General features: G+C 36.6%; 1 protein-coding gene across 1 annotated transcript; it reads right to left on the bottom strand.

Moving 5' to 3' along the window:
• Window positions 1-497: 497 nt before the first annotated feature.
• On the bottom strand, window positions 498-20,376 carry LOC121423758 (5'-AMP-activated protein kinase catalytic subunit alpha-2-like). The gene is made up of 14 exons (XM_041619241.1): window positions 20,255-20,376; window positions 14,684-14,825; window positions 13,876-13,969; window positions 12,478-12,622; window positions 11,899-11,986; window positions 10,672-10,790; window positions 10,203-10,311; window positions 9,556-9,658; window positions 8,307-8,421; window positions 6,053-6,126; window positions 5,195-5,243; window positions 4,416-4,585; window positions 2,877-3,048; window positions 498-2,078 (listed from the first exon to the last, which is right to left on the bottom strand). Exons 1-14 carry the CDS (start codon window positions 20,337-20,339, stop codon window positions 1,927-1,929), a joined length of 1,617 nt encoding a protein of 538 aa, XP_041475175.1. The 5' UTR covers window positions 20,340-20,376; the 3' UTR covers window positions 498-1,926.
• Between the last annotated feature and the right edge of the window lie 181 nt (window positions 20,377-20,557).

Below are 20,557 nucleotides of genomic sequence, written 5' to 3' on the forward strand. Positions count from 1 at the left end.
TTCAGAAGCAACCTCAGCGTCTTTTCCTCTCTAATTATAGCGGTGGGTTCCCTGCAGAAGAATTGGTACGTGTTGCCAAAAATATTTGCAATCAATTCCAAATTGCCATTGAAATATTACGATCAAAAGATCAACTGTAGTAATTCAGTTTTTACAAGAAACAGATCAGCAAATGACAGCAAATTTGCAATTAATCAATAGATATACAATTCATTTGAGAACCCCAAATACATTTGAAATCGATTTTAGCTGTAGCGAATCAGTTTTTACAAGAAGCAGATGACAGCAAAATTACAATCATAAGATATATACGATTGATTTGAAGACCCAAAATAGATTTGAAATATGCGAGTTCATAGCTCCACTCTGCGCATGATCAGAAGAAGGTCATTGGTACTAAAGTGACGTGATGGTTTAAATTTTAATGAGATAAGCACCAACTTTGATGTCTTGATTATTCATATATTCTTTTGAATTATGTTTTCATTTACATCCACAAAAAACAATGCGTCCACGTATTTCAGTTTGCCAAGTACATTGTACAAAATGCTCCAATATGCATTCAAAGTAAAAATGCAATACCTTCACAGAGCATTCATTGGTGTGCTATTCTAGTCACCTGGTCTATTCAATTTCTTCATCCTGCTACGTAAGGCATACTTACGTAATATCTTGCTTTGAAATCTGCCTATCATAATGACCAAAATTGTCCATGAAGTAACTAAGAACTGGTCTATTGATTGTAAATGTTTTGCAACACGCTATCAGCACAAACCGTTATAAAGGTGTCTTATGGGGTGTTGCAAGAAATTTGCGATCAATTGCAAGTCTATTTTTGTTCCCGAAATCAAGCATATGCCGTGCAATTAATTGCAAATTTTCAATTGATTGCTAATCTGCTCCATGAAACAAGGAGTGTAATCCAATTTGCGATAGCTAGAAGTGATCAATCAATTATAAAATTGCAACAGAATATTTGCGATTGATTGCAAATATTTTCTTGCAACACCCCCTTAGTATAATCTTCAACTACCAAATACAGTCTGATAACAAATCTATCATTCCATTCCCTAAATAATTTAAGGATTAAAACAAAAGTCACCTTTCAAATTTTAATACAATAATTCATAACCTTTGATATATTCTTTGAAAATCACTACTGCCATGAACTCAAACATATATATATATATATATGGACTTCAACACAAGACATCTCATAGCCATGGGCTAATAATGTAACCTTAATGTATGAACATGTAATAACACACAACAAATATAAAGTACATGAAGTACTGTAAACACCGTCTATATGTAAAACGAATATATCTATATTTAAAGCAAAACCAGACTAAATTCACTAGCGAAAAACACCGAAAATCTTTCTGGGAATTTCTGCTGAATTGCAATGAGTGTGAAAACAAATATAAATAAGATATTGTGGCACCGAATGTTTTGGTTGAAGACGGCTTAGGAGGGTTGAACTATGGTGTGTAGCCAATAGCTTGACCCCCACTTTGTCATCATCTTTTGAAGACTGCTACACAGTTAGTGTAACAAGATTATTACTTCAAAGGCTGATAAATCCAAGGAGGAACACTGAGTGTTCCTCTATGGTAACCTTATTTCCATAGTTCAACTTGGTTTGAAATCTAATAAATGAATTTTTATGACATTTAGTTTTTAAACTGGTTAAGTCTTTGACTTCAAATTTCTAAATATATTTCTTTATTTCATTGGTCTGCCAGTCTGAACGCAATTGCAACAGCGACAAGCAGCATCGGTTCGGCATTAGCGGACCAACTTACTCGATTCAGGCCAATAGGATCTAAATTAGGGAAAAATACAAGGGTATATTGACACTGATTTCAGCCAACTCTTTGGCATGAACTCTGTTGGTTCTTGGCCATCAACCGATCCAGACCATCCTCATCGTGCAAGGGTTGCGATCAGACTAGCGCACATCTCAAAGAATTCCATGGTACAGTGCTGCATGCATCGTGGTGAACCAGGAGATTGAGGGAACGGTGGTGTGGTCGGTGATCGCGGTGACAGGGGCTCCTCCACATCCATTCGATCATCTAGAATCACAAAAGAGGATGAAATAAGTTGAGATTTGAATTTCATTTCAATTTTTCATTACTGAGAGATCCTCAAGCGATCTCTGCCGATAATCCAGAGCATCTGTTTCAAGAGCAAACAAGCTTCTCATCGATATTTCCTATTCCCACATTTTTCAGGACCCCAGCCTCGGCCTTGAGCAAGCAGCCTCAGACCAAGTACTGCTCTGAAAATATAGCAATCCTCAAACGCCAAGTTGTTGGTATCACTTTCATTTATGTTAGGAGACCTTCAGGATATGCTTCAATACATAGTGACTAAACTGTCCCATTCCCACTAATATGAAATTCATGGTCATATCCCAAGGCCTAATTACATTCATTTTCCTAAACTTCTGGCAATACTCAAGAGCCCAATCTGGGTGGCCATACTCATGCTGGGGTAACAGTAACCAGCGCTAAAAAAACCTGTCAAGTGCTATTAAATTGTCCATATCATTTATTATTATGAAAATGCAATGAAAAATGAAAATCCATAATTTATTGTTCGAAATAGACATGAAACAAAATACTCCAAAAATTTGCTTTGCCCAATTGATCGTGGGAACGGCTGCCGCTGTGCAGCGCCAGATTGACGAGGCTCTATCCCTTTAATCACTGAACATCAAACAGGGTAGCAGCAACTCCAATCTTTTAACGTCTTTTGGTCTGACGTGGCCGGGGTTTGAACCCCCAACCCCCGGTTGTGAGATGGACACTATACCAACTGAGCCAACACACCGGTGTTATCATAGATGAATTGTCAGTGATTATACTTACCAGAACCAAAGTTGCTCATGCCACTGTCCCTTGGATTGGTCAAGCTCTTGAAGTCCAGTAGGTAACTCTTACTGTCCACCTGATAGAGTTGAAGACCCATCTTAATCTGAGCACCGGTCAGTGGATTGGTTCGTCGGACTCTCACATAGAATGGATTCACTACCTTCCATTCCTAGTAAAGCAATAAATGCAATGAATACAATAATACAATGGTAAATTTTGATTGTGGAGGTGTCGTGGTGTAGCGGTTCTGACTCTCACCTCGTAATCAGAGGGTCGTGTGTTCAAATCCCACCATGGCCTAGCGTCCTTTGGCAAGGCGTTAATCCACACTTTGCCACTCTCCACCCAGGTGTTAAATGGGTACTGGGTAGGATGTGAAAGCCTAAATGTAGTATGCCTAGCAATTGTGTCTTGGAACTGTTGTTGGAATGCTCACCAGGGAGTGGAGAAGGTGCATAACATTGTATGCGGGCAAGCAAGGATCCGATGACCAGGGTAATAATATGTCTGTAAAGCCCTAAGAGACGTTGTTTCGATGTATTAAGCGCTATATAAATGCGGAATATTATTATTACAAATTGCTGATTGGTCTAGACATACTTCGCCTACTTTCTGCTGGTTCTCACCCTAGACAGTATATTTCCTCTTAAAAAGTTTGTCCACTATTTGGTCTGAATGCCATTTAGCCCATTTATCATTTTGTCTAATTTGAAGTTAGGCTCTACCCAATGTACACTTGGCCAGATACTGCTTTGTCTATCAAGGTTAAGGTTTCACTTGACAAAGTAAAACAAATATTAAACATGTAAGATACTGTCAACTCACTATTTCATATTCTGTAGGCTATTTTCTAATGCCTATTCATTGTATTATTCATTCATACTATTCATAAGATTAGTCCATTCTGTATCCTTATACAGTAAAGAGAAAGTAACTTCTCCTGTCATGACTCATTACTGTGGAATGTATCTTAACCATGGGATTGACCATTGGCATTCTGAATAAACCACTTGACCTTAAGTTTTCATACTACCAAGACATGTGTACCTGTCTCTCTCCTTTGTATTGAGTATTATAAAGTGTTGCTGGAACTGTTTGACTATTGAAATATTATAGTTTGTCCAGTATATAAAAAAGCACAAGTGAGAATTAGACCGACTAACCAATAGAATAAATGAGAATGAGACTAATAGGTATTAGACCAGTGATAATAGACCAAATGGGTTTAGGCCATGAGGTATTTGACTATCTCTGAGCAGTAAAAATGAACTGATCGTAGACCAAGTTAATATTAACTGATTCAAATATTCTTTCAGAGTGAGAAAGGTGGCTATTTGGGTTGTTAATGTGAAATATACTTGAGTTTAATCCGATCTTACAAAGAATTTCTAAGAATATAATTTAATCAAAATATGAAGAAATGAGTTAAATTCATCAATTAGACCAATCACCTAGCCTGACTAATGCACAAATACTACCTCATGGTCCCATGCATAGTCTTTCATATATATATAATTTTTACCCAAGCCTACTTACAAAATTGAGTGCTTTCATAGCTCTGAAGACTTCTCCCATGATATCATGTGGTCTGCTCTGTGATCTGATACCAAGATGCCACTTTGACCTCTTAACAGGTGTTGCTGGAACCCTTCTCTGACTTTCAGAACTCTGGTTATTGAAGTTTTCCAGGGTGTTCATTGTCATAGCTGTAAGATAGAAGAGTGCCATGGTTTAGATAGCACAAAGTCAACATCACAACCCTGAGAGTGCCTCTAAGACCTTTGTCCTTTGATCAGATCACCACCACTCTCATACATGCGATCAATTTGAATTTAAACTCTATTAATGATCTGAAGATTGAACAAGACATTTTTGGGGAATATGACCTTTGCAACCTTCTACCTACGACCCCATGTAATTAAATTTAATCTGGGTCCCGACATGCAATACAAACAAATGCACAATTTATTTAACAAGTTTACTACCAGCCAATCAGATATAAGGATTTCAGTAGCTTTTAACTGTTCTCGCAAAGTTTCTGTTATAACATTTTCTATGAAATGGGCCCCAAATCACTGCCACTCCCAGATGCATACATGAGCCTAATTCAAGTTGAACCCTCAAATGAATCTCTATTTTTTGTGAGATTAGAATATTTAAAGTAATCAATAACCAGTGAGACCTTTTGACCTCATGACAATCAAGAAACTTGTATGCCTCCAGCAACCATTTGCTGCAGGCAGAGGCATAAACTCAGGTGAAACTTGTTAACACAAAACGTATCTGAACGTGAAAAGCTATAGTCAATCACTTACTTGTTAATCTTTCTGGATGTGCTTTGGGTGCCAGGAAACCTGCTTCTTGCTGTAAATAATAATAACAATAATTATAGTAACAATAACATCACAGAATAAGTCTCAAACATGTTTTGGAGGCAAACACATAGGACATGAATCTCTCTCTTCCACAAATTTCCCACAGAAGGAAGGTGCTCTTTAAAAATTGAAAATTTCTTTCTTCATAAATTACATATTACATAAAAATGTACTGTAAGTGGTTTATGAGAAAATTAATGATTTTCTTTTTTGATGACAATTTTTCTTTTTGCCATGGAGAACCTTCATCCTACTTGGAAGAATGATTGCCCTCTTCTTTTTAAAGATAAATTCCAGTTCTGATAACGATCTTAAAATGACTTTTTAAGATGATGACCACCCAAGTGTCTGTTTGTATGAATGAAAAATATGTGCCAAAGGATTCTGGAAGAAATAGTGTAATTGCCGAGATATAAGCAAAATAAGTGCAGATTCAGTCACTTCCGTTGGGTCTTTATTCCAGCAATAATAACACACTGTCCCACGTGCGCTTATCTGTGTTGGTGATCTTCAGAGTGAACATTTTTCAGCGAAAATTTCAGGATTTCACAAAGATAAGTTTATGTAACCGTACCAGATCTAGATCCTCGACGATATACTGACAATAAAGCCTGGTTTTACAGACTTCCTCATGAAATCAGTGTTTACTGCAACTACTGGTATTTCTCTTTAAGTAATGCATTGAGGTCAATCTATACAAATGAGTTGTTTTTGCACGAAGCAATTAAAGATGCATTTTATTTCTACTTGCGATGCATGTAGAAACTCTTCCAGAGGATACAATACTTGAGAACTTACTTGAACTTCAAGATAGGACTCCCTTGGAGGCGGACTAGAAGCAAGGTAGAAATCCTTCATTTGTGTCTTAGAAGCTGGGAGGTATAATAAGAGAAATTGATTTTGGGTGAAAATCTGAATTTTTTTAAGGCGACCGCACACCTTGGGCCTGTTGCATAAAACTTTTTACCTGAGAAAACTCTGGTAAAAACTGAAAACTAAGGTTAGTCTGATTTCTGCTATTGACTTTAACACACAGCAAAAACTCCGGTAAAAACAACCTGAGTTTTCTCAGGTAAAAAGTTTTATGCAACAGCCCCCTTATGATTGGTCTGTGACCCAATTTCAGAATAAAATGTAGTAGAATTTGATGCTGATATTGAGACTTGGAATATCTTACTGTGTAATGTTCTAAATCATCCTACAAATATCTATGTTCAAATCTGTGACTATGCTATCATCCTTCTTAGAATAAAAGCAAATTTAATATCTAGTAGTAATGACATCATAGCAGTAATACGATTGGCTACGATTTAAAACTAATTTTGGCCTTTACTCCAAAATAAAGGCTTGCAATCTTTCAAAATGGTCATATTAGTATTCTTTCAATTGATTGTAACCTGAAACAAGTGGAATGCCTCTGGCCGTCTCACCTGCATCACGCGGTTCAATATAGCAGCAGTGCTGACTTTGAATACTACTCTAACTCGCACAAGATGTTCAGTGATACATGGTTACTCTTATGTCCACTTTTTATGAACGAGACCAATAAACTTACAGAGATATGATGGTTATTCAACAAAAAAACCCAACATGGCCAAAGTTCATTGACCATACATGACCTTTGACCTTGATCATGTGACCTGAAACTCGCACAGGATGTTCAGTGATACTTGATTACTCTTATGTACAAGTTTAATGAACTAGACTAATAAACTTTCAAAGTTATGATGGTAATTCAACAGATACCCCCGATTCGGCCAAAGTTCATTGACCCTAAATGACCTTTGACCTTAATCATGAGACCTGAAACTTGCACAAAATATTCAGTGATGCTTGATTACTATTATGTCCAAGTTTCATGAATCATATCCATAAACTTTCAAAGTTATGATGGGAATTCAACAGATATCCCCAATTCGGCCAAAGTTCATTGACCCTAAATGACCTTTGACCTTGGTCATGTGACGTGAAACTCATGCAGGATATTCAGTGATACTTGATTAACCTTATGTCCAAGTTTCATGAACTAGGTCCATATATTTTCCAAGTTATGATGACATTTCAAAAACTTAACCTCAGGTTAAGATTTCGATGTTGATTCCTCCAACATGGTCTAAGTTCATTGACCCTAAATGACCTTTGACCTTGGTCATGTGACATGAAACTTTGATAGGATGTTCAGTAATACTTGATTAACCTTATGGCCAAGTTTCATGAACTAGGTCCATATACTTTCTAAGTTATGATGTCATTTCAAAAACTTAACCTCAGGTTAAGATTTGATGTTGACGCCGCCGCCGCCGCCGTCGCCGTCGGAAAAGCGGCGCCTATAGTCTCACTCTGCTTCGCAGGTGAGACAAAAAAACGCTTATTTGATATGTTCCATAGAGCTTATACAATTACATCATTTATTCATGAGTCCACTATTCAAACAGTGGACTCGTGAATAAAATAGCGTAGACAACAACGACAACAGGGGCCAATTTGGCGCACTGTGACATAAGCGCGCATCGGCATTGGACATTTTTTATACACGAGCCCGATACAGGCTAAATTAGATGTAATTTATACAGGAAATCTGCATAAACCATGGACTCAACCGTGGGTTTTCAAAACCACCTTCGTGAATTCAGGCCAAGGATTTGGTAGCTTGTAACAATACTCAATGAAAATCACCATTTCTTTCATGAAATGTTCCCCCAATCTTTAGCTGCAATTGCACCCTGCCAACACAATTAGTGCATTAGTGTATTTTTGTTAGCAATTGACATCTCAATTTTGATCGATGAACAGGCTTAGGGGGTGTTGCAAGAAAGTATTTGCAATCGATTGCAAGTATTCTGTTGCAATTTTACAACTGATAAAGCAATTTTAACTGAACCAAATGAGATTACACTCCATGTTTCACGAAGCAGATTAGCAATCAATAATGAATTTGCAGTTAATTGCAAGACTTATGATTGATTTATGGACCAAAAATAGGCTTGCAATCGATCATAAGTTTCTTGCAAAACCCCATTAGTCCTACAGTATTGTTGGAGTAAAGACCTACCTTCATCCATTATTCTCTTGTTATCAATGATGAGATAGTAAGCGATCCGAAGTTGATCATGAGGATCACCACACATTAATGCATTCTGCACTTCACCTTCTCGAACATTGAATTTCTGCATATAAATCAAAGGAAAGCAAGAATTTCAATTCAATATAAGGGCAATTTCCATAGAATAATCAACCTTTTTTATTCTTCCGCCCCCCCCCCTTTCTCATTCTTGCTTCAGTGCTTAAACAAGCGATATGAATAGCTTCTTGGACTTGTCAATTTCAATCTCACAATCGGAAGCTGAAATTCAAAGAGGTGGAATAAACATTTCAAACATCAACTCTATATAGCCAAGGCTTTTTCAAAACTGCATAGCAATTTTTGGCCCCCATCAGATCTTTACTATAGATAATGCAATCGTGACGAAAATTGACATGCATGACAAACGCATTTCACCTGGATTATTTCCTCCAAAATTTGAAAGATAACTGCACCAAAATTATTCAAATCTATTTCAAATTAATCAATGCACAAAAAAAAGATTTGGCCATTAATCTTTAAATAATGATCCAAAAACTAATAAATTTTGGAATATTGTCCTTAATTAAAGTAAATGACTGGTCATGTGAAAGAAAATTTCAGACAGTCATTTGACCAAAAAAAAAAAAGAAATATATAGGTACTGCAAATCCAAAGACCATTTGTTGGAAGTAAATCAAATAACTTTTTGCCTCCATGGAAGTTATTGGCTGTTATATGACACCTAGATAGATCCTTGTGATTTGATTGGTTGTTTGATATCGTTCATTCAGCCCATTTTGCAATGACGTCATCACCATTCATCATGCAATTTTGGATCTATATGATTTTGTCCATTGCACGCGCGCACCGAGACTGCAGCTGCAGGCACCAGCAGTGCGCATGTTGTACGTTGTACTGACGTAACAATCAACAGACCGAACTCCCACTGCAGGAGCGTGTTTTGCATCGAAATTCATGAATTTCATGTAAAAAAAAAAATTAGGTGTCATATAAACCAAATAATGTTTTTTCATTCATGCAATGGACAGAATACTTCATGAGGTGAAAGATGAAATAATGATCCATTCAACTCGGCTAAGCCTCGTTTCACCTCATGAAGTATTCTGTCCATTGCACTCATAAATATTCATTATTTGTCTGTTGGTGTGTATCAATGATGGCATGTACTGATGAGAATGAGAGGTTTTCAACAACCAAATCAGAGCAGCATACTCACCTCACAGACTTCTTTGACAGCCTCTACATCAACGATAGAATCATCAAAATCATTCTGAGGAAACAGGTACTGTGGCAGATCAATCTTGAACCAATCATGCTCTCTGTATTTAAAAAACAGCATTACAAAATGTTACTACAAGACACTCTTGAGTACGAATCACCAGTGGGGCTGGTCTTATCTGTTTGGTAAAAGACCTCCTGCTTGCCCTTTACTGTTTCAAGCAAATAGTGTCGCTGTTTTATTCTTTTTCTTTATAATCATTCCAAGCTTTTACTAATTTTGAGTGATGAAATCATAATTTCTTTAATTCTTCTTTATTCGGATTTCTAAATTCCACTGCCTATGGACAGTGGAGAACATCTGCCACAAAAACACAGAAATAGGGGTTGTTTTACACAGGTAGGCACGAAACGCAAATAGAGCATCAGAAATGCCAAATATGAAAAAAATGCCCCCTAAATTACAACTTATGAAAATGGGAATATCCTAGCTTAGGGTGTCAATCAATTTTTCTGATGACTAATGAAATCCCTGTTAGGAGTACGCAAATCTGAGAAATCCTTGTTCGGGGTGGGTTTTTAGAACGATTCTCGTGGAAATTGACCGCTTTTCATTAGGATGGTCTGGAATAATTAACTACTTACCTTATATCCTTAATAGTAGCTCTCTTAAGTGGATCAACCTGTAACATGTGTTGGATCAAACTCTTGACCTGTGAGCGCTCTATATGATCAGGAATTGTGAAATGACCACCTGGTAATGAAAGAAAATGACAATGTTCATATATTAGCGTGTCACTAAAACAAAACTTTGTCCTACTTCATTTGGTATTCCAGTATAATGCCTCATTAATCCTGACTGATGGTCGAGTATTTTTCAAATTCGTGTTTTGTACTCCGTGTGTGTGTGTTTGGAATGGAAATGACAACTTTTTTTAGTTTAATCAATACTTAATTACTTCATACATTACTTGGAACATACATCCTGCAATCTGAAATATTTTCTGTGTTTTTTGTAAGGATCGGTGCACGTCCTAAGAAATATGAACCTAGACCACGGAATGGATGTATGGTGTAAAATGTAATTTTGTAAGTCTGCACTACATCACCTCACCTTTGATCTTTCTGAAGAGTGTAGGGACATGTTCATCGTCAAACGGTAGTGTACCACATAAGAGAGCATAGAGAATGACACCACAGCTCCAGATATCAACCTCAGGTCCTGCATACAGTCTTTAAACACAATCATAGATCACACTTTATATAAACTCTTTGCATGTTGAGTTGTGAAAGGATAATAATCATACATGCTTGAATTTTGCTTTCCAAATTGTACCAATAATACTGATGGTTATTTTGTACAAGTTACTGAAGAACTGTAGTTACTACGTTTTGCTGCTACAAAGATGAAGGGGAAATTATTACAATCTATGAATTTATAAATTTTACGACATTTGTGAACAAAAGATTAATATGCTCTTGGATATGTTGATTCTTTATTTTGCAGTGCAGATTATTGCACACTTTTACCCACTGAATTAATGCAAATGAATCAAATATCCACCATATACGTACAGTATACTTCACTTTATCTGATGACAACACATTTCATGAAAATAAAAAGACACCATACCTAACTGTATTAAAGGGAAATGAAACCTTTGGAACAAGTTGGCTCGTGCCAAAACAGAGAAATCAAAGAAAAAGAACAAAGAAAGTTTGAGAAAAATCAGGCAAACAATGAGAAAGTTGTGAGCATTTGAATATTGCAATCACTAATGCTATGGAGATCCTCCCATTGGCATTGTGACAAGGAGGTGTGATGTCACATGTGAACAACTTTCCCTAAATGGCTCTTTTTGCTTTTTCTTATGGTGATACAAACTCTTTATCCATGATGTATTCTTTAAAAAATCTTTTTATTACATGCTCTCCTATAATAAGAACACATGATCTACTGATGGATGTGAAAAAAGAGGCAGTTTAAGTAAAACATATTATAGAAATGGGCAGAGTTGTTCACAAGTGACATCACACATCTTTGTCGCATTGCCAATTGTGAGGATCTCCATAGCATTAGTGATCACAATATTCAAATGCTCATAACTTTCTCATTATTTGTCTGATTTTTCTCAAACTTTCGTTGATCTGTTTCTGTGATTATTCTGTTTTCACACAAGCTATCTTGTTCCAAAGGTTTCATCCTCCTTTAAATCATGAAAGTGAACATTGTTATAGGCGTGAGAATTTTATTCAAAAACTAATTTTACATGAGATGTAAAACTTTTGAATCTAACTGCATACATTATCAAGTACTTTGATGACGTTTGACATGACTTACTTGCCAGATATGACTTCTGGTGCAGCATAGTTTGGTGATCCACAGCTCGTTCTCAAGAACTCACCATCAGTCATCATGTTTGACAAACCTGTTAAAAGTACAATTTAACTATAAGTCCCTTGTTTTTACATTTTCTAGAATGCATATTGTGTTATTATGTATTCTCAATATATTTTGTGTTCTTCATTGTAAAACACATGAAAAAGCAATAATAAACAAGATAGATATGCGTATGTCTTTTCCAAATTTCTTACACACTAGCATGTTTTGTGAAAGGTTTGATTTGCAGATTTTCAACTGATGGACAGTTTTGTTTTATATTCGAATTGCTTTGATATTTAGTGTAGTTAATTGTAAATTCATATTTTTGACCTGAAATAAAAAGCAGTTTTTTTGTTTTGATTCAGAAACATCCCTTTCTTTTCCTCATTTTTTTCTGATATTTGCTACTAGAAAATTGAAAAGTCACAGATATATGTCAGAATAAGAAAAAGATTACACAGTAGTTTATTCATGAGTCAATATCCTGTAAAACTGAGTAGGAAAAGGGTTATAGTTTGCAAATACTTGAGGACCTACCAAAGTCAGCAATCTTGACATGAAGATTGGGGTCAAGTAGCAGATTTTCAGGCTTCAGATCACGATGTACAATCATATGACGGTGACAGTAATCCACACCAGATATTATTTGTTGAAAGAATCGTCTGGCTTCATGTTCCTTCAGCTACAGAATGGAATTGTAAGAGGAATTCATTCAATTATTGATAGGTCATTAATAAGCCTGAGTCATGTCAGAATTTTTTGTTTCTGAATCCCCCGTGTTGCGCCGGTCGGAATCAGGTATCCCGAAAAATGAATTCATGAACAAGGAAGTACAAAGAAGTCACAGATTATACAATATTGATTTCATTTTTAAACAAACATTCATTGAAAAAAAAATATTATGAGAAAACGGGAAAAAACCATAACCCATAAAAAAGCCAATGTTTGTGTGACTATCTTGTTCTCTTTGCTAGTAGCTAAGCTATGAGACGCATATAGAGTCTGCCGCCCTCTATATGCATCTCGCAGGTTAGCTACTAACTAAGAGAACAAGATGGCCATGTAAACATCGGCAAGTTTTTCCCCTTCTCGAATTATTCTCGGTGGTCACCTGAAATGTAACAAAGAAACCTGGGTTATGATTGGTAAGACCAAATAAAAAATACTCGATCATTGGTAATTATGTTAAGATATTCAGGAGAAGAAAATGTTAAGCTATTTGTTATGTATTATAATTGTTTTATGGGAATACCGCAACGGAAAAAAACAAAACTGGAACCTGCACACACCAGACGGATTCCGGCATTCCGTCCGTTCCGACCCAGGCCTAGTCATTAATTTCTACAACTTACATCACTGAATTGTTTGCGGCTGCTGTCATATCATACGGAAGGCTGTACAATACACAAGAATGATGCTCAATAAGTTGTCTGCATGCACACACAAATGAGTGTATACTACAGAGCAGGGCTCGAGGTACCAGGAGACTGGGTAGGCTCCAGCCTCCCAAAATGACTTTTTCCTGAAACCATTTACAAAAATGACCGTATGATTGTGATCTTTTGCATGGTCACCCCCCCCCCCCTAGTAAACCAGTAAGCTACAATGTAAATAGACAAAGGTAGAATACATGGATAACATTCCAAGTCAAGCAATGGGTACAGTACATGCAATTAGAATACTATACCTTTCATATAAAATGGCAGTAATCACAATCAATACTGAGATAAAAAATGAAGTAAGGCAATTATTAAACTGACCTGTTAACAAAGACGACCAAAAAGAATTGCATGTGTAAAATAGCCACAATATTTGAGGCTTTTGACAGATAATGTAGCTGGCATTTACGAAATATGTATTCATGATTAATGCTTCATCATCATTATAATGAGATCATCTCATATTAAAATATAATGTGATTATGTTTCAACCCACCTTTCCATGTTTGACAATATAATCAAAGAGTTCTCCTCCAGCTACATATTCCATCACCATGAAGATGTCAGTGGGTGTACTGATTACTTGATACCTGAAAATATTAATCAAACAAAATATCAAATAAATCAAGTGATAAGCAAGGTCGGCATCCAAATTATCAGATACAAATGATTACTGTTATTAGAGGTCTAAAGTAACTCTTTACACTTGTTAACACTGCATTGATGATTACCCACATTCTTGGGAATCAAAATCTATCCCTTTGATCTGATTTCAAAGGAAACTTCTTTCAAGTAATGTGTTCCTTGAAAGGACACATGCAAAAAAAGTTCCCTTGAATATTGTAGTTGGCCATCACTTGCCACTCATTCTATGAACAAGGTTATGATATAACCTTGTTCTCTGTTACTCCTCCCTATATAGTGAAATAAGGTTACCTTATTTTCTCTTTTACTTTGGGACAAATGCTTGATTTTTTTATACTGTCAGGTTACAGCTATTCATCATATAAATTGTCTCTTAAGTAAATTTGATTTTTTAGATTATTTTTTCTTCATTAATAATAGAGATTTAAAAACTACAATGGTCTTGCCATATTTCTTGGGCAGGGGAACGTTTCATGAAAGGATTTGTCAGTTTCCATATAAAGTCTGTTTTATCTGACAGTTACCATAGTAACATGTACCATCCCATGTTTGAAATTTCTTATGTAAAAGCCAGTGGAGAAAATATAGACTAATGACAATAATTTGAATGGGAATGAATCGAAGTAGACTCCTGCAAGATGCAAAAATATAGTACTTACAGTTTGATGATATGAGGGTGACGGAAGAGTTTCATATTTTGAATCTCTCGTCTGATCTTACTGACAACATCCAAGTTCTTTATCTTCTGTCTATTCAGAATCTTGATAGCCACCTTATGCTGGGTCAGTTGATGTTCACCCACTGGAGAAAAGATCAATGATACAAGCAAAGAAACCATCAGAGAAGATACGCCTACTGAAAGTTTGAACAAACTATGAGAAAGTTACAAATTAAATTAAGGCTGTTACCTCTCTACCTACATGCAGATGAAGATTTCAAACTGGTTGCATAGCTGAAGTCATGGTGCCAGATATAGAGTGGTAGTTATAAATGGGAGGGATGAAATGAGAGAAAATACATGGAGGCAGGGGTAAAATAGAAACTACGGTAAAAACAAGTGGAGCGCCTCTGGCAGTCTCATCTGCATTACTCGATTCAATATAACAGCAGTGCTGACTTTCGTTTGAAAACTACTATTCAATTTTTCAATTCAATTCATTTATTTTTCTCTTTCAATCTTTTCACATTTACAATGATAGTTCAATATACCTATTTGCAAAATATAACATATAAATCATTTCTATAATACATTAATACTATGAAATTGAAAGAGACGGAGACCAACTAAAAAGCAGAGCTTGTAGGGTGAAGGCCCCCTTTCATAAGTACATTTTATGAATGAAAATAAGATAAAATAAAGAAATAAACAATACATATATACAATAAATAAAAAAATAAACAAAAATAAAAATAAATGAATCAGTATACACTATACAAAATCATAAAACGATTAAACATATATGCAAAGAGAAATTAACAAAAACATTTACATATTAAGTTCTGAATTACATTACTTTGTGAAAAAAACTATAAAATTATTCACAAAAAACATTCATATAATGATACAAAACTATGTTCATAATATTAAATGATATTTGACCTTGATCCTGTGACCTACAAACAATGTAAGACTTGTCAGTAATACTTGATTACCCACATTTCATAAACTATATCCATAAACTTTGAAAGTTATGACAGCAATTTAATAATTACCTCCAACATGGCCAAAGTTCATTGACCTTAAATAACCTTTGACTTTGGTCATATGACCTGAAACTTGCATGAGATATTCAGTGATAATTGATTACTCTTATGTGACTTATGTCCAATTTTTATGAACTAGATCTATACACTTTCAGAGTGATGATGGTAATTCAACAAATACCCCCACATGGCCAAAGTTTGACCTTAACTGACCTTTGACCTTGGTTATGTGACCTTAAACTCGCACTGGATGTTCAGTGATACTTGATTATGTCCAAGTCTTATGAACTAGAACAATACACTTTCAGAGTTATGATGGTCAATATCCCCAACATCAGTAGAGACGGCCAATATGGGAGACTCTCTCCAATAAGGGAGACAATCTCCCATATTGGAGACTCATACCCCTTTCATAAACCCAATTATGGGGCTAATAGCAGCATAATTTGGTCGTAAAATTGGAGGACCAGAGTTATCCGCATTATTTTGATGCTGCTATTATCCGCATAATAGCAGCATCGGGACAAGATTTTGAGTTTATGAACGCACTTCCAAATAATGCGGATATTGCCATGGTGCGGTCACAAGCAACGAACGTAGAGGGCAGCAACACACAAGCGTGTTGCTTTTAGGAAGGTCCACTTCGCTCAGATTTTGTGACCACCTTCTCCCAGAGCACTTTTTTGGAAGATTGTAGAGTTGATTTTTTTTCGTTTGTTCAATTTTCTTATTTTTCATTGATAATGAAGCCTTGAAGGAATTATGTTAAATAATATTATTTTGGTATATTTGTATTTTTTAAAAATTGTAAGACAAAAGGTAATCATGATTCTTGTAGTTTACGTAGCAATAAAAATACATAGACTGATGACATTTGTGTTACCGCTCTTCTGCTTAATTTCGCTGCCCCCTACCAATCTACACAAGCTAACGCCAAGCCAAGACCGTGATGTTCTGGTCTGGCCGCGCCGAAGCTTCCCCGGTCACCTGTACCTCGGTGCGCGTACTGCGCTGCGCGAATGATATGCGGGCCGCACTGCACTGGCAGGATAATCTCGACGCGATTCGACTTCGCTCGATATGGACTTGAAGGGTATAGGCTTGGTCTGTCATTAATGTGGCACTATGGCGGATGAGGTACGATAAATATTCAAGGTTATAATTTTACTTTTCACTTACTATGTAAATTGTGGTCTGAAAATCTAGAACAATCCTGCTATATCCGCAAATCCAACCAACATTTTGCAATCCATCAGGCAGGATCGAATACGGCGACTAAACTTACTAGCAAAGTCAAGTCCTAGACCTAGTCTAACGTTAGACCTTAGACAGAAATTATCTGGTTCAGTATCAAGCTATGTATATTCCGAAGGGTCTTGACTTGAGAACGATTAAGGCGCAAAGGTCTATGTCACATCTATTATTTTCATACCATAATTTTACAAAAATTTGTGTTAGCATATGCATGCAGGCAACCGTACCCTACCTCAGCATCGACCGGCCCGGCGGGGCACCGGCGCGGTCAATGTCAGCCATGGCGCTTGTATACTCAAGAGGCGGTGTTAGTTGTTTAGGCGCATTATGGTGCAGCGAAATTTGGAAGAAGACGTATCAACCTCACGTATACTTGATATCATATTGATATGCAAAGTCTTAAAGCCGTTGTCACCACCATGTAAAATATTATGAAAAATACAGGAAAAAATATTTTATATTTTTACGCATCATATTTGATGTAAAAACTTTTCAAGCAAAAATAATGTTAAAGAGGAAATGAAAATAAATCAACTCTACAATCTACTAAAAAAGTGCTCTGAGAGGATTTCGGTGGTCACAAAATGAGCTTGACTAAATCCGGGTGAAATTAGCAGACTGGTTTATTCATGACAGAATTAAACCCTTTTTACTGAAGATGTACAAAAATTTGGGACAATCATTTAGTGATATATTATTTTCAAAATGTGGTAAATTATTTCTCAATATCTTATATATTTTTAGTTTTTATTGTTTTAATCTACTTTTGTCATAATCTATTAGTTTACCTCTATTTTGCTGTCACTCCGTGGGTGTATTGTATCGGATCATGGTTTCGTTGGCATGACTACCAAATTGTTCGCGCACTTCATTTGTATGCGCGTATCGAGTGGACCTTCCTAATAGCAACACGCTTGTGTGTTGCTGCCCTCTACGTTCGTTGGTCACAACTCACAAGGTCAACCTTTTTCAACACAACCGCATCGGAGGGGGCGTGTCCAGTTGTCATGACGATTATCCGCCTTTTTCAGGATGCTCGTAAAAATAATGCGGCTTATTTTCGGAGTTTGTGAACGCAATTTTTATTGAATTATCCGCATTACTCTTAGACGGCTAATTGGAGGATAGGTTTATGAAAAGGGTATTAACTTGCTGTAGGGTGGCTACTGGAGTTAGATGGCTACTTTTAGGGTTCAACTACACAGGTGTTATCTAACAAATTGATACATAAGTCTGCCAAGAGCACATGGCCCACTTTATTCCTCTCTCCTTTCCAAAGTCATCTCATCAATTGACCAATCAAGAATTAGTGTATCCTCTGGGTGGGCAATGAGTGTGTAGTGTATCATCTGGGTGTGTGCATGTACCCTGTATCCACATTACATAATACACAGTGCATTAATGAGTATGTTAGATTCAGAAAAAGGGCAGTGTACCAGTAAGAGAGAACCCCGGGGGGCCACTTCCATTCACGAGTGGATACCATGCGCGACCATGGGGTCTCGAAAAGCACCCTAAACACGTTATTTCCATATTCTGAAAATGCACCCCTTAACAAGTATTGGCGTGTGAAACCCTACCCTTAACAAGTATTGGAAACAAAACGATACTCTTGGCAAATATTCCCTGAAATGAACCCCTAAACAAGTACAGGAATGTTTTATTGTTACGGGTCCTTTGATTGTCGGCTTTACCGGGGCTTTACCTTTTTGGTTTAGTACGACCCCACCTTCTACACCTCGTGCAAATAGGACTCTAAACACGTAGTGTTGGGGCAAAAAGGACATCCTTTATAAAACATTTTAATTTTGTTTTATCATCCCCGCAAATTCGACCCTAAACACGTAATTTTCCTAGCGAAATAGATACCCTTTTTTCCTTATTTTTGTGTTTTTGACACCCTTTTCACGTTACGTACGTAACGTGCCCTATCGTGAAAAGGACATCCTTTTTACGTGTTTTTTTGGTCGCGCATGGTATCCACTCGTCAATGTAAGTGGCCCCCCCGGGCAGAGAACATGACTGCACAGAAAATCAATGAACCATCTAAACCAGGTCAACTCCATGTCTAAACAAGATTCAAATTTACAAAGACTGAGCAGATGAACAGAATTGCATCCAACATTCCAACTCGTTTATAGAAAGTTCTCTGACCTATAGAATACTAAACTGCATCTAACATGTACATGTAAATACAAAGTTCTCTGACCTATAACAATTGCTTTGCAAAAAAAACAAAAGAAAAAACACCAAAGGCAACAAAAGCATGATTTTTTCCACCCAAAATTTTGTACCACTGAGGTCAGAAGCACATTTGTTTAGTGTGTGGACGACAACAAAAATCCTTGTAAAAACAAAAGTAGACGATTAATTTTTTAAGTAGACTGTGAAAAGGGGGAATTTTTCATAAGGAATCTGCTTATCACATTTTTATTTACACCCAAGGTAATCCTTTTGCAGCAAATGTAAACAAAGGAAATTGGTCTCCCAAACTGGAGACTGTCTCTGAGTCTGAAATTGGATACCCAAATTCTTTATAAAAAGTCTCTGATATTGGAGATAAATCCCTCTCATGGGAGTCACTCATATTGGCCATGCGCCTCTACTGAACATGGTCAAAGTTCATTGACCTTAAATGGAGTTATTGTTCTTCGCAAACATTACAGACGCTTACGTTGACAAAGAACAATAAGAAACAAGAAAGCGGCGTAAACATCGAGCAAATTTCCCCCGTCTTTTCATATTTTTCTTGTTTAAAAATGAGATCGATATCGTAGAAATGTCAGAAATTAAGATGTATCTCCAATGATCTCGTTTACATGATTTAGGGCTAGATCTTTTAGAAGGAAAGTAGAAATCTCTGGGACGAAAGTTTCAGGTTTTTTCGCCGTACACGCACATGAATGGGACGCAATCACTGCCTCCATGGACTGAGTCTCGAGAGTACCGGTAGGCGGTAAGCATACGTTTAGTTAATGATTTTTACTCTCTAGGAGCTCCCTGGCTAGGTCCAAGTTGAGCTCCGTTGCCTTCATCGGAGGGGCTCATGGAGATCCAGTTAAAGGCGCTGGCACTGCCAATGCCACGGGCACTGTGCGGTGCACGCACTGCGCTTCCAAACAAGCCGCAGCACCAGGCACGCAATGCCAATGCCCAATGGAAACGGACGAGGTACACACGCCCATTCTTTAGTTAGCATTTAAATTTTACTCGATTTACACAAAAATTACCGATCTAAAATCTAGATATTGGTCTATATTCAAGGTACCTACTTTTGACTTTTCCAAATGTTCCCATTCCAATCGTTTCACCGAGGACATAATGCCCTATTTTCACTCCAGAATTTATAGTCGTCATCTTGATTTCAGCAGTAAACACCGAACGTGCAGCTGTGCGCTACACATACACAGCGCGCGTAAGGTCAAGTTTTGCAAGCTTTTTGCTATTATGTTTCATTTTAAATCCAAAAATAATTAGTTTGATATTTATAAATTAATAAAATATAATAAAATAATTTATTAAAGATTAACAAATTTAAAAAGGCATAAAATATTCATTCACTAAAAGAAAATAAT

Source organism: Lytechinus variegatus, chromosome 11 (assembly GCF_018143015.1).
Source record: "Lytechinus variegatus isolate NC3 chromosome 11, Lvar_3.0, whole genome shotgun sequence".
Classification (NCBI taxonomy): Eukaryota; Metazoa; Echinodermata; class Echinoidea; order Temnopleuroida; family Toxopneustidae; genus Lytechinus; species Lytechinus variegatus.